Below are 25,622 nucleotides of genomic sequence, written 5' to 3'. Positions count from 1 at the left end.
AATGCAAGCCTTTAAAAAATTCAGCCAGAACACTGCACTCCTCTGTTCTAAGCCCTCTGGTGGCTCCTATCTCACTCGGAGTAAAAGCCGCAAGGCCCTACAAGAGCAGATTCCCATCACCACTCTGAACTCACCCACCACCTTCCCCTCCTTTGCTCTGCTGCAGCCACCCTGGCCTCCTGGCTATTTCCTAAACACAACCGGCACTTCGGTGGTTGCTTTTTACTCTGCTTGGAACGCTCTTTCTTTTTTCTTCTTCGCCTTCAAGCATAGAATGCTTGGGACGCTCTTACCCCAGATGTCTGCGTGGCTCCCACTGTGATTCTCACCAGGTCTCTGCTTCAATGTCACCTTCACAGAGAGGCCTTTGGGATCACACTAAATAGGAAAGCCACCTTCCCCCTGTAAACCCTTATCCTTAAGCTCTCCCCATCCCTTATTTTGCTTAATTTTTCTCCACAGCACTTGCCATCTGATAGATCATATTTAATTGATATCTTTTGTCTACACCTAGAACAACAAGTTGTAGACAAAGTACAACTAGTTTTCTAGTACAACAAGCCAAGTACTAGAAAAAAGCCTGGCATATAATAAACAATCAAGAAGCAATGAGGGGGAAAAAGGAGTGATACTCAGGATGCATCAAACACCATCTTTGAAAACTTTGGCAACGAACTTGTCTCCACACCACTCAAATGTCTACCACTTGACTCCAAGTTCTTAATTTCCCTTCCACTTGGGCACTGAGCCCTGACCTGTTCCAGTCCAAGATCTCTTTTTCCAGATTCTCTTATATCCAAACTCTCCCCAGTGGGCTCTTTAACTTCTCAGGGTTTTTAGTTCATGGATTTGTTATGATCTTTCTCTTCTTTCCATTTCTATGAACACTGCTCTGGCTCAAGCTCTCGCTAGCTCCTGCCTGGACACTTGACAACAGCTTCTCCTAACTAGAATCTCTGCCTCCAGGTGCCCCTGACCTATGGCCAACCCCACATATTGATGCCGAACAATCTTTCAAAAGTGGAGCTCTCAACCTGTCCTATCTCATCACAGGGAGTTTCTCTCAAGTAAAATGAATGCAGGGTGGTACAGGGTTTCATTCTGAGGAGATAAAAATGTCCTAAAATTGATCGTGGTGATGGCTGTACAACTCTGTGAATATACATATATATACATATACATATGTATATATATTCATACACACACATATAAACCATTGAATTGTACACTTTAAATAGATGAATGATATAAAGCTATTTTTTAAGTGAATGCAGAACAAAACATACCATACATCATAAAGTGACACATAAACTCATTAGCATCATACAGTTAAGTCCCACAAAAGCTTACATCTGATTCTTTTTGCCTTGACAATGAACATATTTGCACTTTTTTTTAAAGCTATTTTGAAAAGTTTAAGGAGGACTGTAACAGCATTTTACACACTGAAACTATAATCAGAGAAACTGGTGATACATCCAGATAGGATCCATGTACACAGTGGGCTGCTGACTTAACAGAAAAGCTGATATGAAAGTAAGGACTTCCCATTTAAATTAATTAATTTTGATTATTCTCTCTTGGCAACTATCTAGGCTTTTTCTGAGAATTCAAAAGATATTTGAAAACAAGGCTACCACTGCCATATGCCAGCAGAATTTATGACGTAACCACAGAACTCACAAGTAAAAACAAATTTCAGATTCTCCAGCACATCAGGAAAGTAATGAAGAACTGACAGCAATGGGGCTGTGGCAGGACAAGTGGATTAGGAGCTAGAGCACCTGTGTTGAGGTCCTTGTCCATTCTTGTTCAAACAAATTACAAAACCTCTGACACTGTGTTCCCTCATCTACAAAAGAGGAAAACCCCATCTCTGACACAGTTCCTAGGAGGGATGATATCAACTGAAAATATGTGTAAAGGCTATGAAAAGAGTAAAACATGTTAACAATGTATAACATACTATGTTATTTCCAGAGTTCAATGTTATTCTTAAATAACTGACTCTTCAAGTCAGTAAGGGAAAAGGAATGGCTCATACAGACCAGTATAGGATTAAAAAAAAAAACAAAAACAAAAACCCAAGCCAATTAAATATCATAATGATAATGATATCAACTGCAGACTTAAAAATTTTGAGAAACACTAGACCTATGGCAACACCAAACTATAATTTGCTTTTATGTAGGAGTAGAAGGGACTTGATTCAGAACATCTTGGTAAAAGTTTTATAACATACCACATTTATAAACAGAAATCTGGTTACTGGCATCTAGAACAGCAAGGTCATTACTCTTTTGAGGGTGTGCAAAGAATGTGACTTGATTCACAGGGTGTGGGAACAGCAGTTGGTAGGTGCACATGGGAGGCGGAACCACAGTCTGCTGGAAGACTGTCACCAACACCCTGTCTGCAGTGAAAAAGAAAGAAGAGGATTAGACCTAGGGATATTCAATTTGTAAGATGAGCCATCTGAACATCACAGCATATCTAAACAATAATGGCAATTCACAAAAAAATAACTTTCAATGTTTTTCTCAGGAACAAGTTTAAAAACAGTGTGGGATGGGGAAATGTCATGGGTTCTGTCCATAATTGGCTATTGTCACCTCTAGGCCTAGGGGAGTCCATCTCAGAACCTGGAGTTTCAGGTGCCAGGGACTAAGGCAAAAAGGCCAAGAGGTCAGACCTCTAGCTTTAAACCTGGGCCTGCAACCAAGCCACACTAAACCAAGGGAATTAATACTTTCAAAATCCTTAAAGCACTTTCCTATGTGTGGATTTGGTAATAACGCAGATCTGATTAAGTTCTCTATATAGAACACATGACTATAAAATCAGTATTATGTAGAATATTACACAGAATATGAATTAATATACCACCTCACATTACAATCTTAGAAGCCAGTGCTCCCTTTCATATCAGCAATGAAACTATTCATTAAGGTGACTACTTCACTCCTCAGTCTTGCCCTCCCCACCCTACCCCCTAAAAAAACCTTCTACCTCATTATAAAATATCAACCTAATCTTCATATTAGGCAAACGTTTATGCATGAACTGAACATACTGGAGAGGTATATATCAGCAAGCATTTGTATCAGGAAACAAAGTAACACAAGTGGGGTGGTATAAGGATCAATTATAAATCTGTGTCAGGGCAAACAGATAAAGCTAACACACCCAATCCCACAAGACTGTACTGTTGTCGTCCTCTCTACCTAGAGTCAAAGTTTTCAGTGTCTTCAAAGGCCAGGCAAGTAAACGTGTGAAGGCCACAGATGCAGTATAACAGGAAACTGGGGGGGGGGGAAGGGGGACAATGGTTCTCAGGAGAGAATATACCCCACCTTATATCCCATTCAATAAAAAAACAAGTAACCCAAACAGCCAAAACAAATAAAGATTCCCCACTGTTCCAGTCAAACCACCACATCTGCAGGCCCTAGGCTCAGGACTCCTTGCAGGCTCATGGACACACTTCCCAGGAGCTTACTTCCATCAATGACAGCCACATTGGACAAGTCACTTGAATTATCTCCCACGCTCCGGTCAGTCGTCCAGTGCCAATCATAGGCGAGGTAATGCCAGCCCTGACAGACAACATGCAGCCGGTATGGGGTCACAGGGTCCCACATCAGAGACACAATCTTGCTCTTCCCACAGGTGCTGAAGGATAAACTTTGCTTGAGATACCAGTGATAGTTTCCAACAGTCCAGAGCTGAACTGCAAGGGAAAATGAAAAGAAGGCCGTTAGAGGCTGGGAAGCAGACTTCATCCCACTTGCCAGAGGGGTTCAAGGGCAATCTTTTCTTTTTCAAAGGACCCTTCCTGCTCAGCCTCGTCTCTAAAATAAGAACAATAATAATTGCCAAAAAATAGCTTTCCATGCAGATAAAATATCAAGAATCAATAAGGTCAGAAATACATGTTTATTTTCTTGTTTTTTTTCTATTTTTAACTTTTATTCATATGTTTATTTTCGTTTTTTTTTTTTTTTTTTTTTTATTGACAGAGTCTCGCTCTGCCGGCCAGGCTGGAGTGCAGTGGTGCAATCTCGGCTCACTGCAAGCTCCACCTCCCGGGTTCATGACATTCTCCTACCTCAGCCTCTCGAGTAGCTAGGACTACAGGCACCCACCACCACACCTGGCTAATTTTTCTTTTTGTATTTTTAGTAGAAACATGGTTTCACCGTGTTAGCCAGGATGGTCTCGATCTCCTGACCTTGTGATCTGCCTGCCTCGGCCTCCCAAAGTGCTGAGATTACAGGCCTGAGCCACCACGCCTGGCCCACATGTTTATTTTCAACTTTACTTCCAAACTTTATGATCACAATGGAAGGCTACCAGGACAAAGCATTCTTTTAGTGGGTTTTCTCATGAAGATTTAGGAAGAAGATAACTTGGCAATTAGATTAAAAGTATTAAAACACTTAATCCAAGATCTAGACTAGCATCATTGTGTTGTATTGGGCTTAAGATGCTTATTTTCTTTCAGGTGCTTTGCAAGCACTTATGTTCAAGGCTATCTGTGTATTAACCCTGATTCAGCTGTCCAAAGAAGATAAGCATGAAATTATCCTTCCAACATCTATTAAGCAAGCAAGACTTAATCATGCCAAAACCAACCTTTACTAAACAGATGACATATAAATTAAGACCTCAGTTATATTAGGAATTATAGTTATATTAAGAAATATTATTTATATTAAGGATTTTCTCAATCTCCTTGCTCACTAATGCTTAACTTAGTGATCACAGCAAACATAACCTAGTCTCAAACCGCATTATTACAACACTTTGAAGTTAGACCACATGCTGATGTTCTGTGAGCACAGATGTTGTGGCTGTTCTTGTGCAGTGTGTGTGTGTGTGTGTGTGTGTGTGTGTGTGTGTGTGTGTATATATATATATATATATACATGTTTTTGAGATGGAGTCTCACTCTGTCACCCAGGCTGGAATGCAGTGGCTCAATCTCAGCTCACGGCAACCTCTGCCTCCCAGTTCAAGCAATTCCCTTGTCTCAGCCTCCCGAGTAGCTAGGACTACAGGCGCGCACCACCACGCCGGACTAATTTTTGCATTTTTAGTAGAGACAGGGTTTCATCCTGTGCAATATTTTTATGCTCAGCATATCACAGTGCCATCCCTTAACACACTTGGTTAATCGGTGGTTCTCAACTGTGGCTGTTTAAAATCACTTGGGAGCTTTTGGTTTTTAATTAAATACTTACGTATAATCTCCATTCCAACACACTGAACTGAACTCTTGAGATGAAGCCTGAATATCATTTTTTTTCTAAAGGTGTGGCCAGGGTTAAGAACTATTGTGTTGAATGAATAATGAGTTTCTTAACATTGCAGTTAAAAGGGTTCTACTGAGGCTGGGCACGGTGGCTCACGCCTGTAATCCCAGCACTTTGGGAGGCCGAGACGGGCAGATCACGAGGTGAGGAGATCGAGACCATCCTGGCTAACGCGGTGAAACCCTGCCTCTACCAAAAATACAAAAAATTAGCCAGGCGTGGTGGCGGGCGCCTGTAGACCCAGCTACTCGGGAAGCTGAGGCAGGAAAATGGCATGAACCCGGGAGGCAGAGCTTGCAGTGACCGAGATCGGGCCACTGCACTCCAGCCTGGGGGACAGAGAGAGACTCTGTCTCCAAAAAAAAAAAAAAGAGGGTTCTACTGATTAAAGAGTTTGAAAGCTACTTAGAAAATAATCAAGTAAAAAGATTTATGAACAAAAATGTACCATGCATTGCTGTTTACAATAATGAGAAATGACAAAACTGTAAATGTCTAACAGCATGAGATTTAATGAACGAGAATAAACGAGTATTATACAGCAATTTAAAATGATGCAGATGTATCACACCTACATTTTGTTTTGTTTTGTTTTGAGACAGTCTCACTCTGTCGCCAAGGCTGGAGTGCAGTGGCACGATCTCCATTCACTGCAAGCTCCGCCTCCTCTGGGTTCACACCATTCTCCTGCCTCAGCCTCCTGAGTAGCTGGGACTACAGGCGCCTGCCACCACACCCAGCTAATTTTTTGTATTTTTAGTAGAGACGGGGTTACACCATGTTAGCCAGGATGGTCTTGATCTCCTGACCTCATGATCCGCCCGCCTCGGCCTCCCAAAGTGCTGGGCCCCCAAAGTGCATGAGCCACCGCACCTGGCCCATACCTACTACACTTTTAACAAAAACAAGATGATAGCTATACTGAGATATATACATGAAAAACCTAGAAAACAAGAAAATTTGAATAGTGATTATTACGAAGTGGTAGAACTATGAGATTTTTTTCTCATCTTATTTTCTAACATTTTCAAGTATTATTTAATACTTAAAACCACACACTTATACATTTTAAAAGCTATAAAAATATTCTTACTTTTACACTTAATCTAAATCTTCTTTCACGTCCACAGAATTCCTTTGGTTAGTGTTTTTTTCTGTGGTAATACCATGCACTAGGGAAAGCACGTGATGACTTACAACAGTTAATTTTATTGTGTCAAGTTGGCTAGGCTATGGCACCCAGCTATCTGCTGAAACTCCAGATGTTGCTGTGAAGGTATTCTGTAGATGTGATTAATATTTATAATCGGCTGACTGTAAGGAAAGCAGATTATTCTCCATAATGTGGGAAGGTCCCATTCATTCAGCTGAAGACCTTAAAAGCAAAAACTGAGGCTTCGCAGAAAAGAAGAAATTCTACCTTAAGGCTGTAACAGAAATCCTCCCTAAGTTTCCAGCCTGCCCTACAGATTTCATACTCAAGACAGCAACATCAATTCTTACCTGAATTTCCAGCCTGCCAACCTGCCCCACAAATTTCAAACTTGCCATCCCCTACATTAGCTAATCTTTTAAAGTAAATCTATCCACACTCTATTACTCTCTCTCCCTCCCGCCCCACCCTATTCCCTCTCTCACCGTCTCTCTATGTAAGTACAGCTGACCCTTGAACAACACAGGCTTGAACTGCACAGGTCCATTTATATTCGTATTTTTTTCAATGAATACAGTCGGCCCTTCATATTGTGGATTCTATACCCGCAACCAAACGCACATCAAAAATATGGTACTTGAGGAATGCAAAACCCAAGTATACAAAAGGCTGACTTTTCATATCTGAGTGTTCTGCAGGGTTGACTGCAGGACTTGACCATGTGTGGATTTTGGCGTCCATGGGCAATCCTAGAACTAATCCCCCGAGAATACTGAGGGACGAATTATATATATGTATTATTTCTGTTTCTCTAGAGAACCCCAACCAATACATGACTGAAATCCACAATCAATCAAAACCTAACCACCCCCATCTCCACCTACCCACTTCAGCATCTTTGATTCTACTAAGGGACTAAGTAGAAGGGATGAAGGAAATCCCATACCTGTCTACTTTCAACTACGTTTTATGGGGCAGAAGGCTGGGGTACTACAGCTGTCTTACCACAGGTTTTCGGAATGGAGCTTTCTTCTCTCTGAAGGTCTTCCAGCCAAACTGCAAGCACAGAGGAATCTGCATTCCAGAGCAAGTCATTTACCTAGAAGGGAAAAAAGATCTGTCATTGGCTTTCAGTTATGGATTTACTTCCAAATCTTTATAATAGCTGTATTTCCTCTCTCAAATCAAATAATCCCACTACCTGAGCTCATCCCTAGCTGTAAATCACTAACCTACGGAGGCATTAAACAAATCTGTAAAATATGTCATTATTATGTAGAGGACTTAAAAAAAAGAAATACATTATGCTTAAAGATTAAAAGAGACTTAAGAAACTTAACCAAATACAAGGTGACATTTTTAGACAATCAGAGAAACTGGAATATGGACTGGGTGTTAGACAACACAGAGATAAGATGTAATAATGGAATTATGGTTATGTAAAGAAAAATGTCCTTAACTGTTATAAATAAATATTGAAAATATGATTTCTAGAATTAAAACTCCAGGAAATAAAAATATATGTAAGTATATGTATGTATAGGCCAAAGAGTTGCGGACAGATGAAAATAGTTTTGCAAAATGTTGGTATCTACTGAAAGTGAGTAATAGTTACATGGGAGTTCATTAAACTCGTCTCTCAACTTAGGATGTTTAAAATTTTACACAGAGATACCATTTGATGTGTTCTCACTTCAGCAAGAATCTTAATGGTATACAAACCACTTAAGATTTAAATGTTATAATTGAAAAACATCTTCATTACTGGAAAAATTATGCTTTTGTCAAAATAAACAATAAAAACTAGCATTTTTATTTCCTACTTCTGTTTTATCTAAGGTGGGGGACAAATGCTATTATTTGCAAAATCACTGGAAAAACAATATATCTTTTATTAAATAAAAATCAGTTCTAGGAAGCCACCATTTTTATTACTATTTACTCTAAAGCTACTATTTATATATCCATATCAAATATAAATCCCCTCTATAGGCCAGGCATGGTGGCTCACGCCTGTAATCCCAGCACTTTGGGAGGTGGAGGCGGGTGGATCACCTGAGGTCAGGGGTTTGAGACCAGCCTGACCAACACGGAGAAACCCCGTCTCTACTAAAAATACAAAATTAGCTGGCTGTGGTGGCGCATGCCTGTAATCCCAGCTACTCGGGAGGCTGAGGCAGGAGAATCACTTGAACCTAGGAGGCGGAGGTTGCAGTGAACCGAGATTGCACCATCGCACTCCAACCTGGGCAACAAGAATGAAACTCCATCTCAAAAAAAAAAAAAAAAAAAATTCCCTCTATAGCTATGGAAAGTCCTCTACACTCGACGGTGAAACAAACTCAGGCACTTACCTTAACCTCATCTTTAAGGAAGGGAAGTGTAAAGTGTCCATGAAGGAGTCCATTTTTCTCAAAAAACACAATATCCTGCTGGTTGGGTTTATCTTGTGTAGATGCAATCAAACTGCCTGAGGGTCTTAAAGCAAACTCAGAGTGTTACAACGTCGAAAGCTCACCTAACTAAAGAATAGATAAAATCCAGAAGAGTTTTTTTTTTCCCAGCAAACATGAATGAATGAATGAACGAATTAATGAATATCTTTATCCAAGGAAGTTTTAAATCCCATGTGTCCCTTGTCTCTTGGCAAGCGGTTCATCCCATTGTGGGACTGTACTTGCCCAGAGGAAAGAGTGCCTTTTCCTATTTTACACAGAGGCTCCATTTGCCCACAAAACCTTACATATTTACACTGCATTTGGATGACTTTAAAAATAGTAAGTTATCTAAACCATTCCAGGTATAATGTCCTAAAAATCAAAATCTATTTCTCCTTCCATTATACGACTTCAGCAAATATTCTATGCTCCAGTAGGTCTTTTTTAAGACTTCACCAAATGTTGAAAACATCTTAATTGCCTCATCTTATTCATATTTGTCTCTAGGGTTTTAATTCAAATACATTTCTCTTCTGCTCTATCATATAATACCATTCAGATACTGGTGGGAAACAAGAGGTCTACATACAACAGATATCACCGAAACAGAGGAGATACATCTTCTATCTAAAATCAGGCAGCCACATATGACAGGCAAATTGTAACCTGCACAAGGGTACTGGGCCAAGGAGGAGAATGGAAGGAAAGAGCAGGGTCTGAATCCAGCCTGCATGCTCCTTGGCAAGCAGATCCTCTACTGTGGGAATTTTGTGCCAAGGAAGGAGGCTCTTTCCCTAATTTCCACAAAAGCACCATTTGCCCCACAGAGCCTTGCAAACTGGGCCTTCCCTTCTAAACACTATTTTCTGCTCTGTACAATGGCTTCATATATACCCTGCCTTAAAACCACAGCCTTTTAAGAGTTAGGAATGCAAAATATATGCGGCCTTGGAACAATGAAATCTGTGAAGAAGCGTAAAATCTACTATTCGAGTTGAATTCAGACTTCAGGGAATAAGAAAAAAAAAAAAAAGAAGAAACAAAGATAGATACAGCCTTATAACCAAATGAAGAAATGTAAAAATCCTTTTGTGTTACACAAACATCTGTATCATCTGTATCCATGTGTACCACCACCTCTACTCTGGTTCCAAGAATTTCTCTAAGGTTTCTTCTCCCACTCACTTCCAAGCCAGGGCTGGTCCCAGTCCTGCCACAGGCTCACTGGTTGACTGCAAAGCAAACTCTCGGTTCCACACTCTGACCTTCCGAGCTCCTGTGCGGGAGTGGAGTCAAACACACATACACACTTAAAACATTATGATAAAAGTTGTCAATTCAGAACTATTCAAACACCTTCCTTACAAATAAAAACTGCCATGGTTTTACATAGCCAATTAGATTAACTTTGTTACAAATTTGTGTCCACCAGGTAGGAGGAGGGACCAAATGGCCCCAAAGGACTCTTCTAATTCTTAACTCTAAACTCATTTCACATTTAAAGCAGCACATCCTTGCCTCATATGTATAATTAATGCCCTACTCAAAGCAAAAGAAAGAAAATTTTTCTTAATTTTAATAAGATAAAAATGTTTTATTGTTGTTTAACTGCAATATATTTCCATACCTGTTTCTGGGCAAACAACACTCACAGCAAAAAACTGTCCATCCCCCCGCCAGGTAACTTGTGGTCTATGGTCATCCCAGGGCAAAGCAGACTCATGCTAAAAAGGGGAACAAACACCAATATTACTGGGGGACCTTAAGTATCCCAGAATCAAACAAGCCTCAGACCACTAGATATAGATGTTTTTTAAGAGGTTTAAGCTACTTTGAAAGCCTGCCTCTAGAATCAGAAACCATCCAAGGGTTGGTTCTTAGAACGCAGAAATCATCAAAAAGAAGAAAAAAATGTAAAACAAACAAAATCCTCCTTTGGGCATTTAAAAAAAAAAAAGGGGGCCTCTGAGAACAGCAAAAGAGGAAAAGAGCTACAGATCTAGATCCTGAATATAATGAGCTAAGGAACCTATCAGGTAACTACAACAAGGAAACAAGTGTTCCATTTGTCCAACAGGGTAGAGTTTTGTTTACATATTGTGTAAGCTTCACAACAGGGCACAGATGAGTTAAGATGTGAACAAGGTGAATAGGGAGGAGCCACAGAGGTGGTAAAGGCAGCAGCAAACAATGACGAAAACATGGAAATGTTCTCATTCTGCAGCATGACGGGAAGAAACGTCTCCTCCAGGGCCACGTGTATCTCAATCCTGAAGCCAACTCTACCGGGTGGGAGACAGATGACCACCCGGGCATTCATCATCATATTCTAGTAACAGCCTAAGAATTCTGCTAGTACTGTACTATAGTCTGCACAGTAGGGAATACATAGGTAGCCTAACAAAATTTATTCTCAATGAAACTGTCCTAGGGTATAGAAACCAAACCTCCTTTACTGAAGGGTTAAGGCCTGAAATAGGCATTATATGAAATAGAACTGGAAATAATTAAGGACAGAAAACGTAGATGGCAAGCAGGGTATTATTGAGTCATCTATTCTAGAAGAGTAGCTCATAGAAATTTCTACATATAATTATGCTTCCATTTGTTCAGGCCCAACCCTTGGTATCCTCCTCAATTCCTCCCTCTCACCCAATTTTTTTTTTTTTTTTTTTTTTTGAGACGGAGTCTTGCTTTATGGCCCAGGCTGGAGTGCAGTGGCACAATCTTGGCTCACGGCAACCTCTGCCTCCCAGGTACGAGTGATTCTACTACCTTAGCTTCTCAAGTAGCTGAGATTACAGGCGTCTGCCACCATGCCTGGCTAATTTTTGTATTTTTAGTAGAGACAGGACTTCACCATGTTGGACATGCTGGTCTTGAACTCCTGACCTCAGGTGATCTGCCCACCTTGGCCTCCCAAAGTGCTGGGATTACAGGCGTCAGCCACTGTGCCCAGCTAAATGCAACCTCTTGAATCAGTGTTACTGGGCACTAGGAGAGCCCAGGCAGGGAACAGGCTGAGGGCTAGAATAACACAACTTAAAAAATCAAAGTAAATTATGCTCACATGAGTACTTGTATCTGACTACTCCATGGATTTTTGTTTTCTTTTCTGAAGGGCAGCTGTGAACTTTCAAACCAAGACGAGGCCCTAGAAAGCCTTTAGAAAAAGTTCATGGAAAAAAGCTAGAGTAGTTTACTGGATAGTACATTAGATAACAGGATGCTCGGTTTTTTCCCCCATTACCTGGATCATCCTATACCATTAATAAGCCCTAATTTTGTTAATACTAGATAAGTCTTACTCTAGCAGGTACCAGTAGTGAAGTGTCATCTTCTCCAGAGTTTAACAAAGTATGGAAAACTGCCTTATTTTCAAAACTACCATAGATTCCCTTAAAGTACTATTTTTTAACACCTTTACTGGGATATAATTTACATATTATTAAGGTTCGCCCATTTGAAGCACACAATTCAATGCACCTTGGGTTTTTTTGTTTGTTTGTTTAAACTCAGTGGTAAGAATCAATGTTTTTAAAGTATATTTACAAAGTTGAATAGCCATCACCATAATCTAAATTTTGAGCATTTTCATCATCCCAAAAAGAAACCCCATATCCATTAGCAGTCACTCCTTCCCCACCCCACCCCACAGCCCTACCCAACCACTACTCTACTTTCTGCCTCTGTGGATTTGCCCCTTCTGGGCACTTCATACAAATGGGATCATATTATATGTGATCTTTTATGACTGGCTTCTTTCACTTAGCATAATCTTTATGAGGTTTACCCATGTCATAACATGTATGAGTAAAGCGCTATTTTTAAATCGAAAAGATATGGTCTTAGAAAGCTGTACCATAATTTACTTGTTGCTTACAGCAAGAAAGAATATTCAAATTGCACCAACTATTTACTTGGTCAAGTTCCTGTTTAGTCAAGGATACCTTTTAAGTCCTGCCAAAAAAAAAAAAAAAATCACTTAAAAATCAGGGGGACATGAAAACCACTTGTCCAAAGCTGGGCAGTTGTAGTGGATCACCCCCAAAGAAGCAAGGTTGTGTCTCAGAGTACTTACTCCATGTTTCTGCCCTCTAATAATCCTTTACTGTTCTAATAAGTCAATAGCTTTCAGAATGTTAAATTAGACCCACTATGCATATTTTACTCACAATAAAGTTGTTTTGAAATAAAAACTACGCTTTAAAAAGTTTCAAAAGTTATTTGTCTACTAAAATAAAAGCAGCAACTACCATTTGAGTGCCTACACTGTGCTGATGCTATGATAGCTGTTTTACATATGTTATTACCTGCCCATCTCAACCCTTGTAAGGAGACATTATGTTGTCCACTTTACAGAGAATACTGAGGCTCAGAAACATTAGTAAACTTCCCTGCCAAGGTCTCATAGCTTCTAAATGTTATGAGGATAATGTAATCTGTACTTTTCTAACAGAGATCTGTAATGCCCCTGGGGGTACTTGGTAGTGTGCCAGAGGGTAAATATGGCACATCTTCTTGGGGCATTAATTTTACTCAAGGGTAACACTTTTCAATTCATAGTTTTAAAAAATATTCATATTGTATAAAGTAAAATAAAATATAAGAGTTTAAATGAATTTAATGTGACACGGACACTACTTCCCCAGGTGCCCCAAGAGTCTGCACTCTTCTTGTGTCCACACACCTCTGCCTTCAGGGGCTGCCCCGCCTACATTAGAAGATTAAAAAGTCCTGCCTTGAGTCATCAAGACATCATTATATGGTCTTCAGAATTTTCCAATCCAGAAGTAAGGAAAACAAAGAGTTTCATCCAACAGAAAAAGAAAAATATCTAATATACACATATACGGGAAAAGTATGAGAACATGCATGTGAATGAAGGATGGCAGCTCTCTCTGGAGAGGAAGGGGAGGGACATCGGGACGGGATACACAGGGGGTTTCCTTTGTCTGTGATGTTTTATTTTTTAAACTGGGTGATGAATATTGGTTATAATTATTTGCTACTATGAAAATAAATCACAAAGCAACTTGGCAATAACAAGGAAAAAAAGGATCTTTCTAGAGGGACTCATTTCCTGAAGGCTCTAGGCAGTTTTACTAAAGCAGAAGAGAACTGTTCATTACTGGCATCTAAGTGGACACCAAAGAGCTCCTGGTGGGTGGCAAACTTAACATTTGTTCCAGTCAAGGCTTTTTATCCATCAAACCAAACTTACCATTTGCATCTGAAAAGCTGCTTGTCTGCCTTCTGATCCATGGAACTGTGTCTCCTTCCTACCCCATCCAACAGTGATAAACTTGCCTACAGAACAATTGGCAAGACAACTAATAAGCTACATGAAATGAAACAAAAACAGTTTCACTGCTATTATTCATGAAGTTAGTCATTGGCAATTACTCAGGTCCTCTAACGCCTCTCAATAAATTGACCAGCAGTCAATATTTGAGAAACCTATGTTTCAGGCTGGGCGTGGTGGCTCATGCCTATAGTCCCAACACTTTGGGAGGCTGAGACAGGAGGATCACTTCAGTCCAGGAGTTCGAGACCAGCCTGGGCAACATAGGGAGACACCCATCTCTACAAAAAGTATACAAAATAAGCTGGACATGATGGCACACACCTGTGGTCCCAGCTACTCAAGAGACTGAAGTAGGAGGATCACTTGAACCCAGGAGTTCAAGGCTGCAGTGAGCCCTGATTGTACTACTGCACTCTCTAGCCTGGGTAACACAGCGAGACCCCCATCTCAAAACAAACAAACAAACAAAACCCATTTCATATTATATGCAGCAGTGATTCTGAAGAATTTGAAATGCCCTTCCTTATTTTGGAAAGCATTTTACTGCCATCTTACATATTCCAAGTTTCTTTGATGACACAAGTCAGCAATCTCACCCTCACCTTATAAGTAAGAAGAATGAAACATGAAGAGTTTACAAAATATGTCCGGAACATAAAACCCCAAGATGAGAACTGGGAATAAAATTCTGATTGCAAGCTCTCACTGGTGATAGAGGGGCTGCAGGTCACAAAACAGCTCCTCACATAGACTTAGAGATTGAGACCCTCCCTAATGGTGGAGCCAAAAGTTAGAACACAGGTCTTCTGCCTTCCAGGCTGACTGGGGTTCTTTCTAGATCGTAACACTTCTCTTATATAAACTATTAGGCAGAGTTGCTGAAACAACACAACCCTTCTGTTCCTGGAGGTAGGATCCATTTGCAAGAGGCACAATAAAGATGGTCCTGAAAACATCACCCAATCCAGGACCCAATACTTTCCTCCTGCCATTGATTCTGATTCTGATGAAGCAGGGCTGTTTGCAATTCCTATAAATTATGGGTCCATATGACCATTTCCTGTCTGCTCACATCCAAGTGCTACAGTACCTCAATTGCTGCTGCGTACAAATGGTAGTGACTATCCTGGTGCAAACCCCCAGGCTTCTATCTGCAAGTTTCCACAGAAAGATTAAGGACCAAGGAATGAAGAAAGAGAACTTTTCCAATGGAAGACAAGAAATGATGGGGTTACAGCAGGGATTTGCAAAACTACAGCCTACATCTGCTTTTACAAACAAACGTTTACTGGAACATAGATGTGCTTATGTATCATGTATAACTTTCACACCTCAACATTAGAATTGAGCAGCTGCAACACAGATCATACAGCCTGCAAAGCTGAACATATTCATGACCTAGCCCTTTTCAGAACAAGTTTACTGACCCCAGGATAGAGGAAAAATATTAATCACTCCGTAGAATGATTTTTTTTTTTTGTACTGAGAAACACATTTCTGAGACCTAAGACCTTAACTTGGCCTACATTTCCTTTGATTTACTGCATTAGGATTTGTGTGAAAAAGTCAGTGGGAAACACCAGGCCCAGAGCACTTTCCCATCCCAAAATGTACTGTGTGCTGTTACTCTCTCTCTGACTGTCCTCAAAGCTGGATGCCCCAGAGTTCCACCCTGGATTCTAGACTCTTCCTGTACAGCATCTGCTCCCTGAGCAAGTCCATCTGTTCCCAAAACTGTCAGAATTTCCTACATACCCACTACTCTCAGTCCATAGCTCTGGCCTCTCCTGAGCTTCAGCCTTATATTTGCATACTCCACATGGCAATCACATATGGTCCTTCAACAAATCCAAAACAGATCTCACCACCCACCCCTTACAGACCAGCACTTCTCCATCTTCCCTGTTACTGGCATCTTTATTGCCAACACCTGAGGTTCTGGCTGGAGTCCTGCTCAACCTTTTCTTATTCACCTTACATACGCAAAGCCTATTTATTTCACTTTCTAAACTGGTATTTCTCAAACTGGCCTAGGGCAGAAGGGGAATCATGCACATATATTCTAAAAAAGTTTTCCAGCTAATTCTAAAAAATGTACTCCCATCCACATTGTGAATCAAGTTTTTTCCTGAATGATTCCTGCTTCTAGCCCCACACAAACCTTCCTTATCTTTCATCTGGATTCCTGTAGCAACCTCCTACCTGATCACCCTGCCTCTCATCTCTTCCCTCTCCACACATAAAAACAACAAAAATATGCCATCACGAGCCATCTTTCTATTAAATAAATCTCTTTAAACCTCTTATCATCAAAACTTGTAATGGCTGATCAACTATAACTCAATGTCCATATTCCCTACTACAAACTCAATCAAATCTGTCCCATTTATTTCATTCTACACTCACATTCTGCCACTTCGGCAATGCTGAATTACTCACAGTTCCCTGAGTAACCCACAATGTTTCTATGAGATAACCCTCCCTTGAAATGGACACTTGAAATGGACACATTCACTTGCTTGGACTGTTCCCCACCCTTATCCCTCACCTACCCAATACCAATTCAGCTGACTACTCCCCACCCTTATCCCTCACCTGCCCAACACCAATTCAGCTGACTACTCCCCACCCTTATCCCTCACCTACCCAACACCAATTCGGCTGAGACTCAGCTTAAGTTGGCCTCCTAGAGGAAATAAATCATCCCTCTCTAGTTACTCGTTTCCTTCCCTTATGCTACCCCAGTACCTGCACATCATGTCATTACTGTGCTGATACCACCAAGCCCAGCTAATTTTTAAATTCTTTGTAGATGCTGGGTCTCCCTATGTTGCCTAGGCTAGTATCAAACTCCTGGGCTCAAGCAATCCTCCTGCCTCATCCTCCAAAAGTGCTGGGATTACAGGCATGAGCCACCGTGCCCAGCCCTCCAAAATTATTTCTGAACAAATACATTATTTGCAAATAAATGGGTAGAAGTTGTCTAAATGATTTCTCAGAGTTGACGGAGCAAGAAGGCAGGAAGTTAGACCGTAACAGAAGTTGGAACATCTTCTTCCCCATCCCTCTTCAATCAGGCCAGCTACTTTGTGACTTCAAGATGGCCAAAGCTTATGCTTAATAAGCGTCTCTCTTCTCCTGCACTGCCCTTCAATACCCCCACAGCCTTAATGCCCAGATGACCTTGGCTAGATTTTAGCAAGAAAATAATCTGATTGTTCCCATGGAAATGCAGATTGGATCTAATCGTAGGAACAAAAACCAGCCTTCTATTCCATCTTTCTTCTTTTCTTCTCCCTAAAACTGTATCCCAGAAATACTAGCTTGTACAGTCCCTTTCACTGAAAGCCCAGCCTAAGACTTTCCTAGGGTTTGGGTAATAACTATCTAAGTGACCTTAAACCCTCAGACCTGGAGAGGCATCAGTAGGCCTTTTAAGATTTGGGATGGGCTGAAGGAACTGGGCTAATAGACATTTAATAGCTGGGGGTTTAACCTTCACAGTTCTTTGGCCTAATGACATGGCTATTAGTGCACAAGGAAATGGTCAAAAATGGGAAGAAATGTAGATCACAAAATATTGCACAAAGCTATACTTACTTTCACCAAAATCATCCTGATGGATCTGCTGCTCCAGGATTGGCTCAAAATCTTTTGTCATCATAATCAGGGTCTGTTGACCTTAGAGAAACACAAATAAAAATGATTTTGTTTTCATGTAACAAATTTGCCATTCCTAAGTACCTATGGCACTGTAAGCTAAGGAGCTGGAGTTAGTCTGAACAGAGCAGACAGAATTCATCCAAAATGCTTTGACTTAAAAAAACAAACAACAATGACAAAAAACCCCAAAAAGCTTTGCCTAGATAAGTCACCTGGTGCTTATGCTCAGCTATTAATGTGTGTACAGTTGAACATAAAAGTCCACAAAGCCCTCCTCCACTAACTTCAACACTCCTTGTCCCCAAGATACCTCTAAATATATATGTCATCAGTGGAGCTGGTTTACTAAACTCATCTGGAATGATGTGACTTAAAGGGGAAAAACAGCAACAAAACCCAAGAAGGGCTTTTAAAATGTGTTCATACAGCAACTCTTAGAATAAGTTAAAATACATATTGCTGACATTTTTAACTCTAACTGGGGACTTAGCAGCCTCCCCAAGTTTTCTGACTTCGTTTCTTACTCCCAAAGACTTAAAAAGTTACATGAAACAACTTTTTATAATGATAGACTAAGAGGCAAAACTTCAGTCACCAAAAAAAAAAATCACTCTACGTTATATATATATACACACACACACATACATAATTGGTATTATACTGGTTCATAATTGGTATTATACTGGTTCAAAGAAATTTTTTGAAATTCAAGCAGCCCAAAGCTGATGAAGACTGTAAGACATCTGGAATAATGTTTTAAAAAAGCCAGTGAGGCACCAGTAACAAGCTTACCTGTGGCAAGAAGCACCAGCTCTTGGTCAGGACTCCAACTCATAACAGAGATACCACTGGCTACACTCCCAACACACTCCAGCTGAGACAGAGAAAATTGAAAAGAGAGACTCAAACACTAGCATCTCAGTAAAAACTGACTGCAACTTCAATCAAAACAATTAAAAAAACAAAACGAAAAGACATCAGTATATGGAAGAGATATCTGCACTCTCATGTTTGTTGCAGCTCTGTTCACAATAGCTAAGATTTGGAAGCAACCTAAGTGTCCATCAATGGATGACTGGATAAAGAAATTGTGGTACTATACACAATGGAGTACTATTCAGCCATAAAAAAAGAATAAGATCCTGTCATCTGCAACAACATAGATGGAACTGGAGATGATTACGTTAAGTGAAATAAACCAGACACAAAAAGACAAACATCGCATGTTCTCACTTATTTGTGCGATCTAAAAATCAAAACAATTGAACTCACGGACACAGAGAGTACAAGGATGGTTACCAGAGGCTGGGAAGGGTAGTGAGGGGCTGAGGGAAGTTGGGATGGTTAATAGGTACAAAAAAAAATAGAAAGAATAAATAAGACCTGCTATTTGATAGCACAACAAGGTAACTACAGTCAATAGTAATTGCACATTTTAAAATAACTAAAAGACTGTAATTGGATTGTTTGTAACACAAAGGATAAACGCTTGATGGGATGGATATCCTATTCTCCATGATGTGGTTATTTTGCACTGCATGCCTGTATCAGAACATCTCATGTAGCCCATAAATATATGTACCTACTATGTACTCATAAAAATTAAAAATTTATATTTAAAAATTAAAACAAGAACTTACTCAACAAACATTTCTTCAGTAATGGATATCAAGAGAATAGACCTGTTATTAGGCACAGGGATTAGAAATAAATCTCTCTTTCTTCCCGGAGCTGTCTCACGAGGGAGATAAAAGAAGACCCTACAGAGGATGACAGCAATGACCAAGATCTCTGGAAAGCAAAATGCGTCTCAGCACAGGGAATGACAAGTGGCCCAAAGTCCAGAAAAAGTTTTTCTGATGTGTTTCAAAGAGTGGTAATAAGGACAGGAAAGAGAGACCAGGAAGAAAACACAGTGTAGAGGCACAAAGCCAGAAAAAAGAGCAGTTAAAAATCAGCTGCAACTAAAACATAAGGTTTATGTACACACAGGAACAATGGGGGGATGAGGCTAAAAAGGAATGTGGGGAACAGATAGTGAAAGGGGCTTATAAGGCACAATAGTGGGCTGTACCTTTCAGACAATTGAGAAGCCACTAAAGGGCAGAATCAGCACCATTAAATGAAGATAAATAGACTGGAAGAGCTCAGTAACCAGGAAACAATGCTACAAAATGTTTTGAAAGTAAAAGCATCTATCTTTTAAATACGAAAAAAAAAACAAGCTGTGTATGACAGGTTTGATATTTCCCACCATGAACTGCAAGTAAAGGTTTATCATTGTACTAAATGGAATGGTTAAGAGCAGAGGTGCCAGATTTAGACTGCTAGGGTCAAACCCCATTTGATTACTGTGTGACCCTGGTCTAATTACTTAAGCACTCTGTGCCTCAACTGCCTCTTCTGAGGAATAGCAAACAACAACCTACTGCATAAGGTCATGGTGAAGATTAAATAAATTTGCATGAAAAGCACTTTAAAAAGTGCCAGGCACATGATAGTTAATAAATGTAAGCTGCTATCATTATCCTACTATTAGTAATACTCTAACTTCTGTGACATAATCAATGTTAAGGAGATCACAACTAATGAAGTAATCGAAGAAGATTTAAAGAATCAGCCAAGTGTAATTTGAATCCCTTGCTGTTAAGAAGGTGAGGATAGAAATCAGAAACTCAACTATACACTAAAGTAGAGAAAGAAGCAATTGCTTGAAGTCTAGCTCTACTGGCAGTCATCAGATGTGCAGGTAATGACAATGTATTTACTTTAGTGCCTAGACTTCAGGGACTCTAAATTTAGCCAATCAACATTCATAACAGAAAATCTAAGTCAGATAAACAAAGACTTCCTAAATTGAGAAACAAAGGTTGCAACTCAAGATGAGGGTCTGATAAGAGGTGATCTACACCACATAAGAATAGCCAGTTTTAACTTTTAAAAAAATATATTCTCATTTGGAACATTCTGATCACTCTGATTAATAGATGCAGCAGACAAAACTGAGTTTTAGGAGAATCTTAACATATAGATAAAGCCATGTTAACAATTTTTTAAATAAAGAAATATATAATGCAAAAATTAATTAGCAAAAGTGTAACTATTATGGCTACTGATTTGAAAACTTCCACAAATAGCAAGTAACCTATTTGAGGATGCTTGAGACTCCCCCCTCACTGGAGTCTTCCACTTACCTGTTGTGTGCTGAGACTGCAGAGTATGATGTCTCCAGAGGCTGTGGCCACACACACAGACTCCTGATCCAGCAAGTCCTGAACACCAACAATGCGGCCACTTCCATCCTCTGGGAGAAAGCCTTCTGCCACCAAAGAAACTTCATTTTTCACCTTTCACCAAAGTAAACACAAGCAAATTAACCCAGTCTACTTTCAAGAATAATTGATAACATTTCCAGAAATACTTTTTAATGCTTCTTTTATTACATAAAAGCTTTCAAAAATACTTTTTCTAGATGAAAATCCAAACTTTCATTTGAGAAATATCACTACTCTGTCATCTCTAACAAGAAAAATAGGTAATGTGACCTTTTTGCCAAACAAACACAAAAACAAAAACAATAAGCCTGGTCTCTTTAAAAATGTCCACTAAAATATGATGCTAATAGCTATGCTTTTCTAAGATTTCTATAGTATGGGGAAAAGGCACTAAAGGATGTAACTGCCTAAAATGTATTAGTAGAAGAACATAATCAAGGGACCATATCAAAACCAACCCACAGAGGGTTTAAAAGTACATATAGTTAGGAGCCAACACTAAAGATTCTGATTTAGTTGACATGAGATGTGGGCTCAAACTTTTAGAAAGCTCCATGGGCAACTTTCGTGTTCATTCCCAATTAAAAACCACTCTTGGCCGGGCGCTGAGGCAGGCAGATCACGAGGTCAGGAGATGAAGACCATCCTGGCTAACACGGTGAAACCGCACGTCTACTAAAAATACAAAAAATTAGCTGGGTGCGGCGGCGGGCGCCTGTAGTCCCAGCTTCTCGGGAGGCTGAGGCAGGAGAATGGCGTGAACCTGGGGAGGCAGAGCTTGCAGTGAGCCGAGATCACACCACTGCACTCCAGCCTGGGTAACAGAGCGAGACTCCGTCTCAAAAAAAAAAAAAACAAACCACTCTTATAAACAGAATTTGCATGACAAAGAGGGTAAAAAGTATGGCACACACTCAAAAAGTAAGGTCAGAGTTCTACTGACTTAGGTTAAAATAGCAGCAGAGTTAAAGAAGGATTACGATTTAAGCTATGTCTAACATGGCATATATATGAAGCAAAAGATGTTTATTTGGGAGGATATAAATTCAATAAGATATAAAGAAAGACCATGTGGGGAAAGAAATTTGGAAGAAGAGAAATCAAGGGTCATACCCACATGCTGGCATTCTACATCAGTAACTTACTTCTCTTGAGACAGGGTCTACTTCTATCAGGCCATGTTCTGAACCAATGAGCACTGTCCCCTGTTCAGTTCGGAGACAGAAGCACTGAGGATTCCCTGGACCTTGAATATCCCTGAACTCCAGGGTCCGAAATAATTTCAGATTTCGCATGATGAAGTGATTCCCACGAGACAAGTACAACTATCCCTTGATGAATCATTAATCCCTAAGAGAAAAATAAATAGCTTAATAGTGATAAATGACCATATTTATTTAAATGAAATGATTCAGGGGGTGAAGAAGTGGTAGTCAGAAATCAGAATAACCAAGAAAAGAAAAAACTTACCTCTCTGAGTACACACCCATGTACGGACTATAGCAGCAACCTGACCCACTCTATACAGTTATGGTCTACAAATTAGGAATTCTGAAACCTATTTTATGTTCTTTTTAGGAGAGGCAAGATTCTCAACTTTAGAATGTTTTCTTCAAAAAAGATGTAATATCAGTTATTCCTTTGGGAAAGTTGAAAGAACAAATGAATGGGGAAACATTTTATTTTTGCATATTAGGACATCTTTATAAAATCATGAGGAAAAACAAAAGGGTATCCCACTGATTAGCACTATTTGAAAATCCATTTTTATATACTGGCAGTTGAAGAGAATCTGAAATGACTTTAATATTCACCAGGTCTATTCATTTATAAACTGGTTTTATACATTCATAAAAAAACTGAAATCAAAGATAGAAAAGCATTTACTGTTCTAAAGGGGAAGAGAAAATACTGGGACATGACAACAGTTTACTTCAAAATGATGACCAACATTTCAAGGACCCTGATGACCTGACATAATTACTTCCAGTAACTTTGTTCTTCTGGCCAGGCTTTTCCCAGGACAATATAAAACGTGAAAAAAGAGTGCTAAACAAGACATCTACTTTGGTCTGGCAAAATCAGGCTTGCTTAAATGCATAACATTACCTAAGTAGGGGGAAAAAATGTTACTGTGCTAGTTATTTATATTCAGATCCCTTTAAGGCTTATGATTGTAAGTCCCTAACTTATGTTAGGGGTAGCAATTACAAGGACCACACTGGCCTTATTGTCACTTTAATCCAAGGAGAATTCTCTCATCTTGGCACCCCACATATGTATGACATAGAAAGAATAAAGATGAATCAATCCTAATAGTACACAGAAGATAATGTCAAGTGTCATAGGAATTATATAATATATAATGTGGGATAAGAGAAAGGTAAGTTTATATATGATGGAAGTGAGGAAGACAATCAAGGCAGACAATGATTTTAGTAAGTTTTGGTGACAATTATATTCAAGAACTGCTAGAAATTACTTGAAACCTCTAACATATCATGCAGGTTTTTTTGTTTTTTGAGACGGAGTTTCGCTCTTATTGCCCAGGCTGGAGTGCAATGGCGCGATCTCGGCTCACCGCAACATCTGCCTCCCGGGTTCAAGCGATTCTCCTGCCTCAGCCTCCGGAGTAGCTGGGATTACAGGCGCCCGGCACCATGCCCAGTTAATTTTTGTATTTTTAGTAGAGACAGGGTTTCACCATGTTGGCCAGGCTGTTCTTGAACTCCTGACCTCAAGTGATCCACCCGCCTCTGCCTCCCAAAGTGCTGGGATTACAGGCGTGAGCCACCGTGCCTGGCCGCGTTTTTCATCTTTAAACATCATAAAAACGCCTCAAAACTAGTTTCTCTGAAATTTCACACCCATCAGCCTTATTCCCTTACCTTCTCGGAGGAAGACTTCCCTCCACTTCTTTCCAGGCTAGGAAAGGAATATCCTCCATATTGCCACAGGACCTAGGCCTATTAGTACTCTTTCTTGGACATCTGCAACCTCCAACCTTCCTGCCTCCACTGATTCAAACTCTTCGCAGTTCTTAAATGTGCTAAAGATCCCTCCACACCAAAGGTCAATCGTGGATTCTCTCTTAATTACCTGATAACTGCTTCATTTTCTTCCCTTGCCCCTTCGACTATCCACCTCTTGGCTAGACATCACATGCATGATTACATATACCAGGTAGATCACGAATATGCTTATTAGGCCTAAATGCCTAGCCCTGACCGAATTAGCCCAAACTTACCACTAAACCCACATTTTCAACCTCCTGATAGAATCACAAGCATGTCTCACATGCACATCAAATGCGACCTGGAAAGCAAAGAACTTGCTATTCTTCCCCCAAATGACAGTTCCCACTATTTGGGGACAGGCCATTTCTACTCTATGTTCCCAAGCTGAAAAATTGTCTTTGCTGCCTTTTTGCTTACTCTTCATACGGATCTATTCATTGATTAGTTCCGTGGCTGTCAATATACAGTTGAATTCTTTACGATCCGGTTTGTGGCCTACATCCAACACCGACTGAGCACTTGCTAAGTACTGGGATCTGAAGATTACTCAGCCACTGTCTCCACGGAGATCATCGTTAACGGGAGAGAAAGCCACGTAAAACACCACGTTAGATGGAGAAGCACAGAGGACACCACCTCCACGAAAAAGTCTCACACGCGAGAAAGGACCCGCACCACAGCACCCGAGCCTCTATTAACCGCCGCCTCCCATCGTGAATTAATAATCTCGCTTTCAGCGTTATTATCAACCCCCTGCAAGCAATCAAGAGGCTGGGTTAAGTCCGGCTGGAGGGGCAGCAGGCATCCCTGGGCTGTCGCGCCTCCCAGCGCCCCCGATGGAGCAGGTGGCAAGGCTGCAAAAAGAATTTAAGGTTCTAGGAAAGAGGTGGTGCAGCTCGCACTCCAGTCCCCGGCCCGCAGCAGGCAGAGGAGGCTCCGGGTCTCCTTCACCCGGACACCGCCGGCGGAGGGGTCCACTCCCGTGCCCCTACCCTGGATGGATCGCTTACCTGAGGACCCCCAAACAGAGGTGCGTCCGGCCTCGCCTCCCCAGCCACGCGCAGCCGGCTACCCAGAGTCCGCTCCCACAGTCCGCACCCAGAGTCGGCTCCGAATTGCGCACGCGTCTCTGTCCGCGGCTCCCGCTCTCTCACCGACGGCACTAGGCCTCCAAGGATGGAGGCGCCCTCCAGGGGAAAACGCTGAAGCGCTGCAAAGAAGCCAGCGGCGCAATGGGTGCGTCAACTAGGCAGGCCCAGCGCCGGGAGTGCGGCGCGGGAGTGACGTCACCAGGCGGAGGGGGCGAGGCCGAGCCCGCTTCTGGTCACTTACGGCGGCCGGCCTTCTTTGTAGGCCTGGCACCGTAGAGGTAGAGGAGCTACATTGGCCGCGTCCCCTGTCCCTCTGCCCTCTTGCCCATCTGCCCACACTTTTGTATTTGATCTCTGTTTTG

General features: G+C 40.8%; 1 protein-coding gene across 3 annotated transcripts in view; it reads right to left on the bottom strand.

Moving 5' to 3' along the window:
- Window positions 1–25,441, bottom strand: part of ELP1 (elongator acetyltransferase complex subunit 1) — a 65,577-nt gene extending 40,136 nt beyond the window's left edge. The window contains exons 1-12 of one of the 3 annotated variants that reach the window (XM_016961393.4): window positions 25,180–25,441; window positions 22,298–22,502; window positions 21,072–21,224; window positions 18,670–18,751; window positions 17,815–17,895; window positions 14,131–14,216; window positions 10,534–10,630; window positions 10,092–10,182; window positions 8,823–8,946; window positions 7,474–7,567; window positions 3,500–3,730; window positions 2,243–2,413 (exon numbers count right to left, since the gene is read on the bottom strand). In XM_016961393.4, the coding sequence (XP_016816882.2) occupies window positions 2,243–2,413; window positions 3,500–3,730; window positions 7,474–7,567; window positions 8,823–8,946; window positions 10,092–10,182; window positions 10,534–10,630; window positions 14,131–14,216; window positions 17,815–17,895; window positions 18,670–18,751; window positions 21,072–21,224; window positions 22,298–22,447 (1,360 nt within the window). In that variant the 5' untranslated portion in view covers window positions 22,448–22,502; window positions 25,180–25,441. The remainder of the gene's footprint in view (window positions 1–2,242; window positions 2,414–3,499; window positions 3,731–7,473; window positions 7,568–8,822; window positions 8,947–10,091; window positions 10,183–10,533; window positions 10,631–14,130; window positions 14,217–17,814; window positions 17,896–18,669; window positions 18,752–21,071; window positions 21,225–22,297; window positions 22,503–25,179) is intronic. The other 2 variants (XM_009457072.5, XM_016961394.4) reach the window with 2 other exon arrangements.
- Window positions 25,442–25,622: the final 181 nt, after the last annotated feature.

Source organism: Pan troglodytes, chromosome 11, assembly GCF_028858775.2.
Source record: "Pan troglodytes isolate AG18354 chromosome 11, NHGRI_mPanTro3-v2.0_pri, whole genome shotgun sequence".
NCBI classification, from domain to species: Eukaryota; Metazoa; Chordata; class Mammalia; order Primates; family Hominidae; genus Pan; species Pan troglodytes.
The sequence above is the reverse complement of the archived record's forward strand: the minus strand, read 5'-3'. Positions and strand labels throughout refer to the sequence as shown.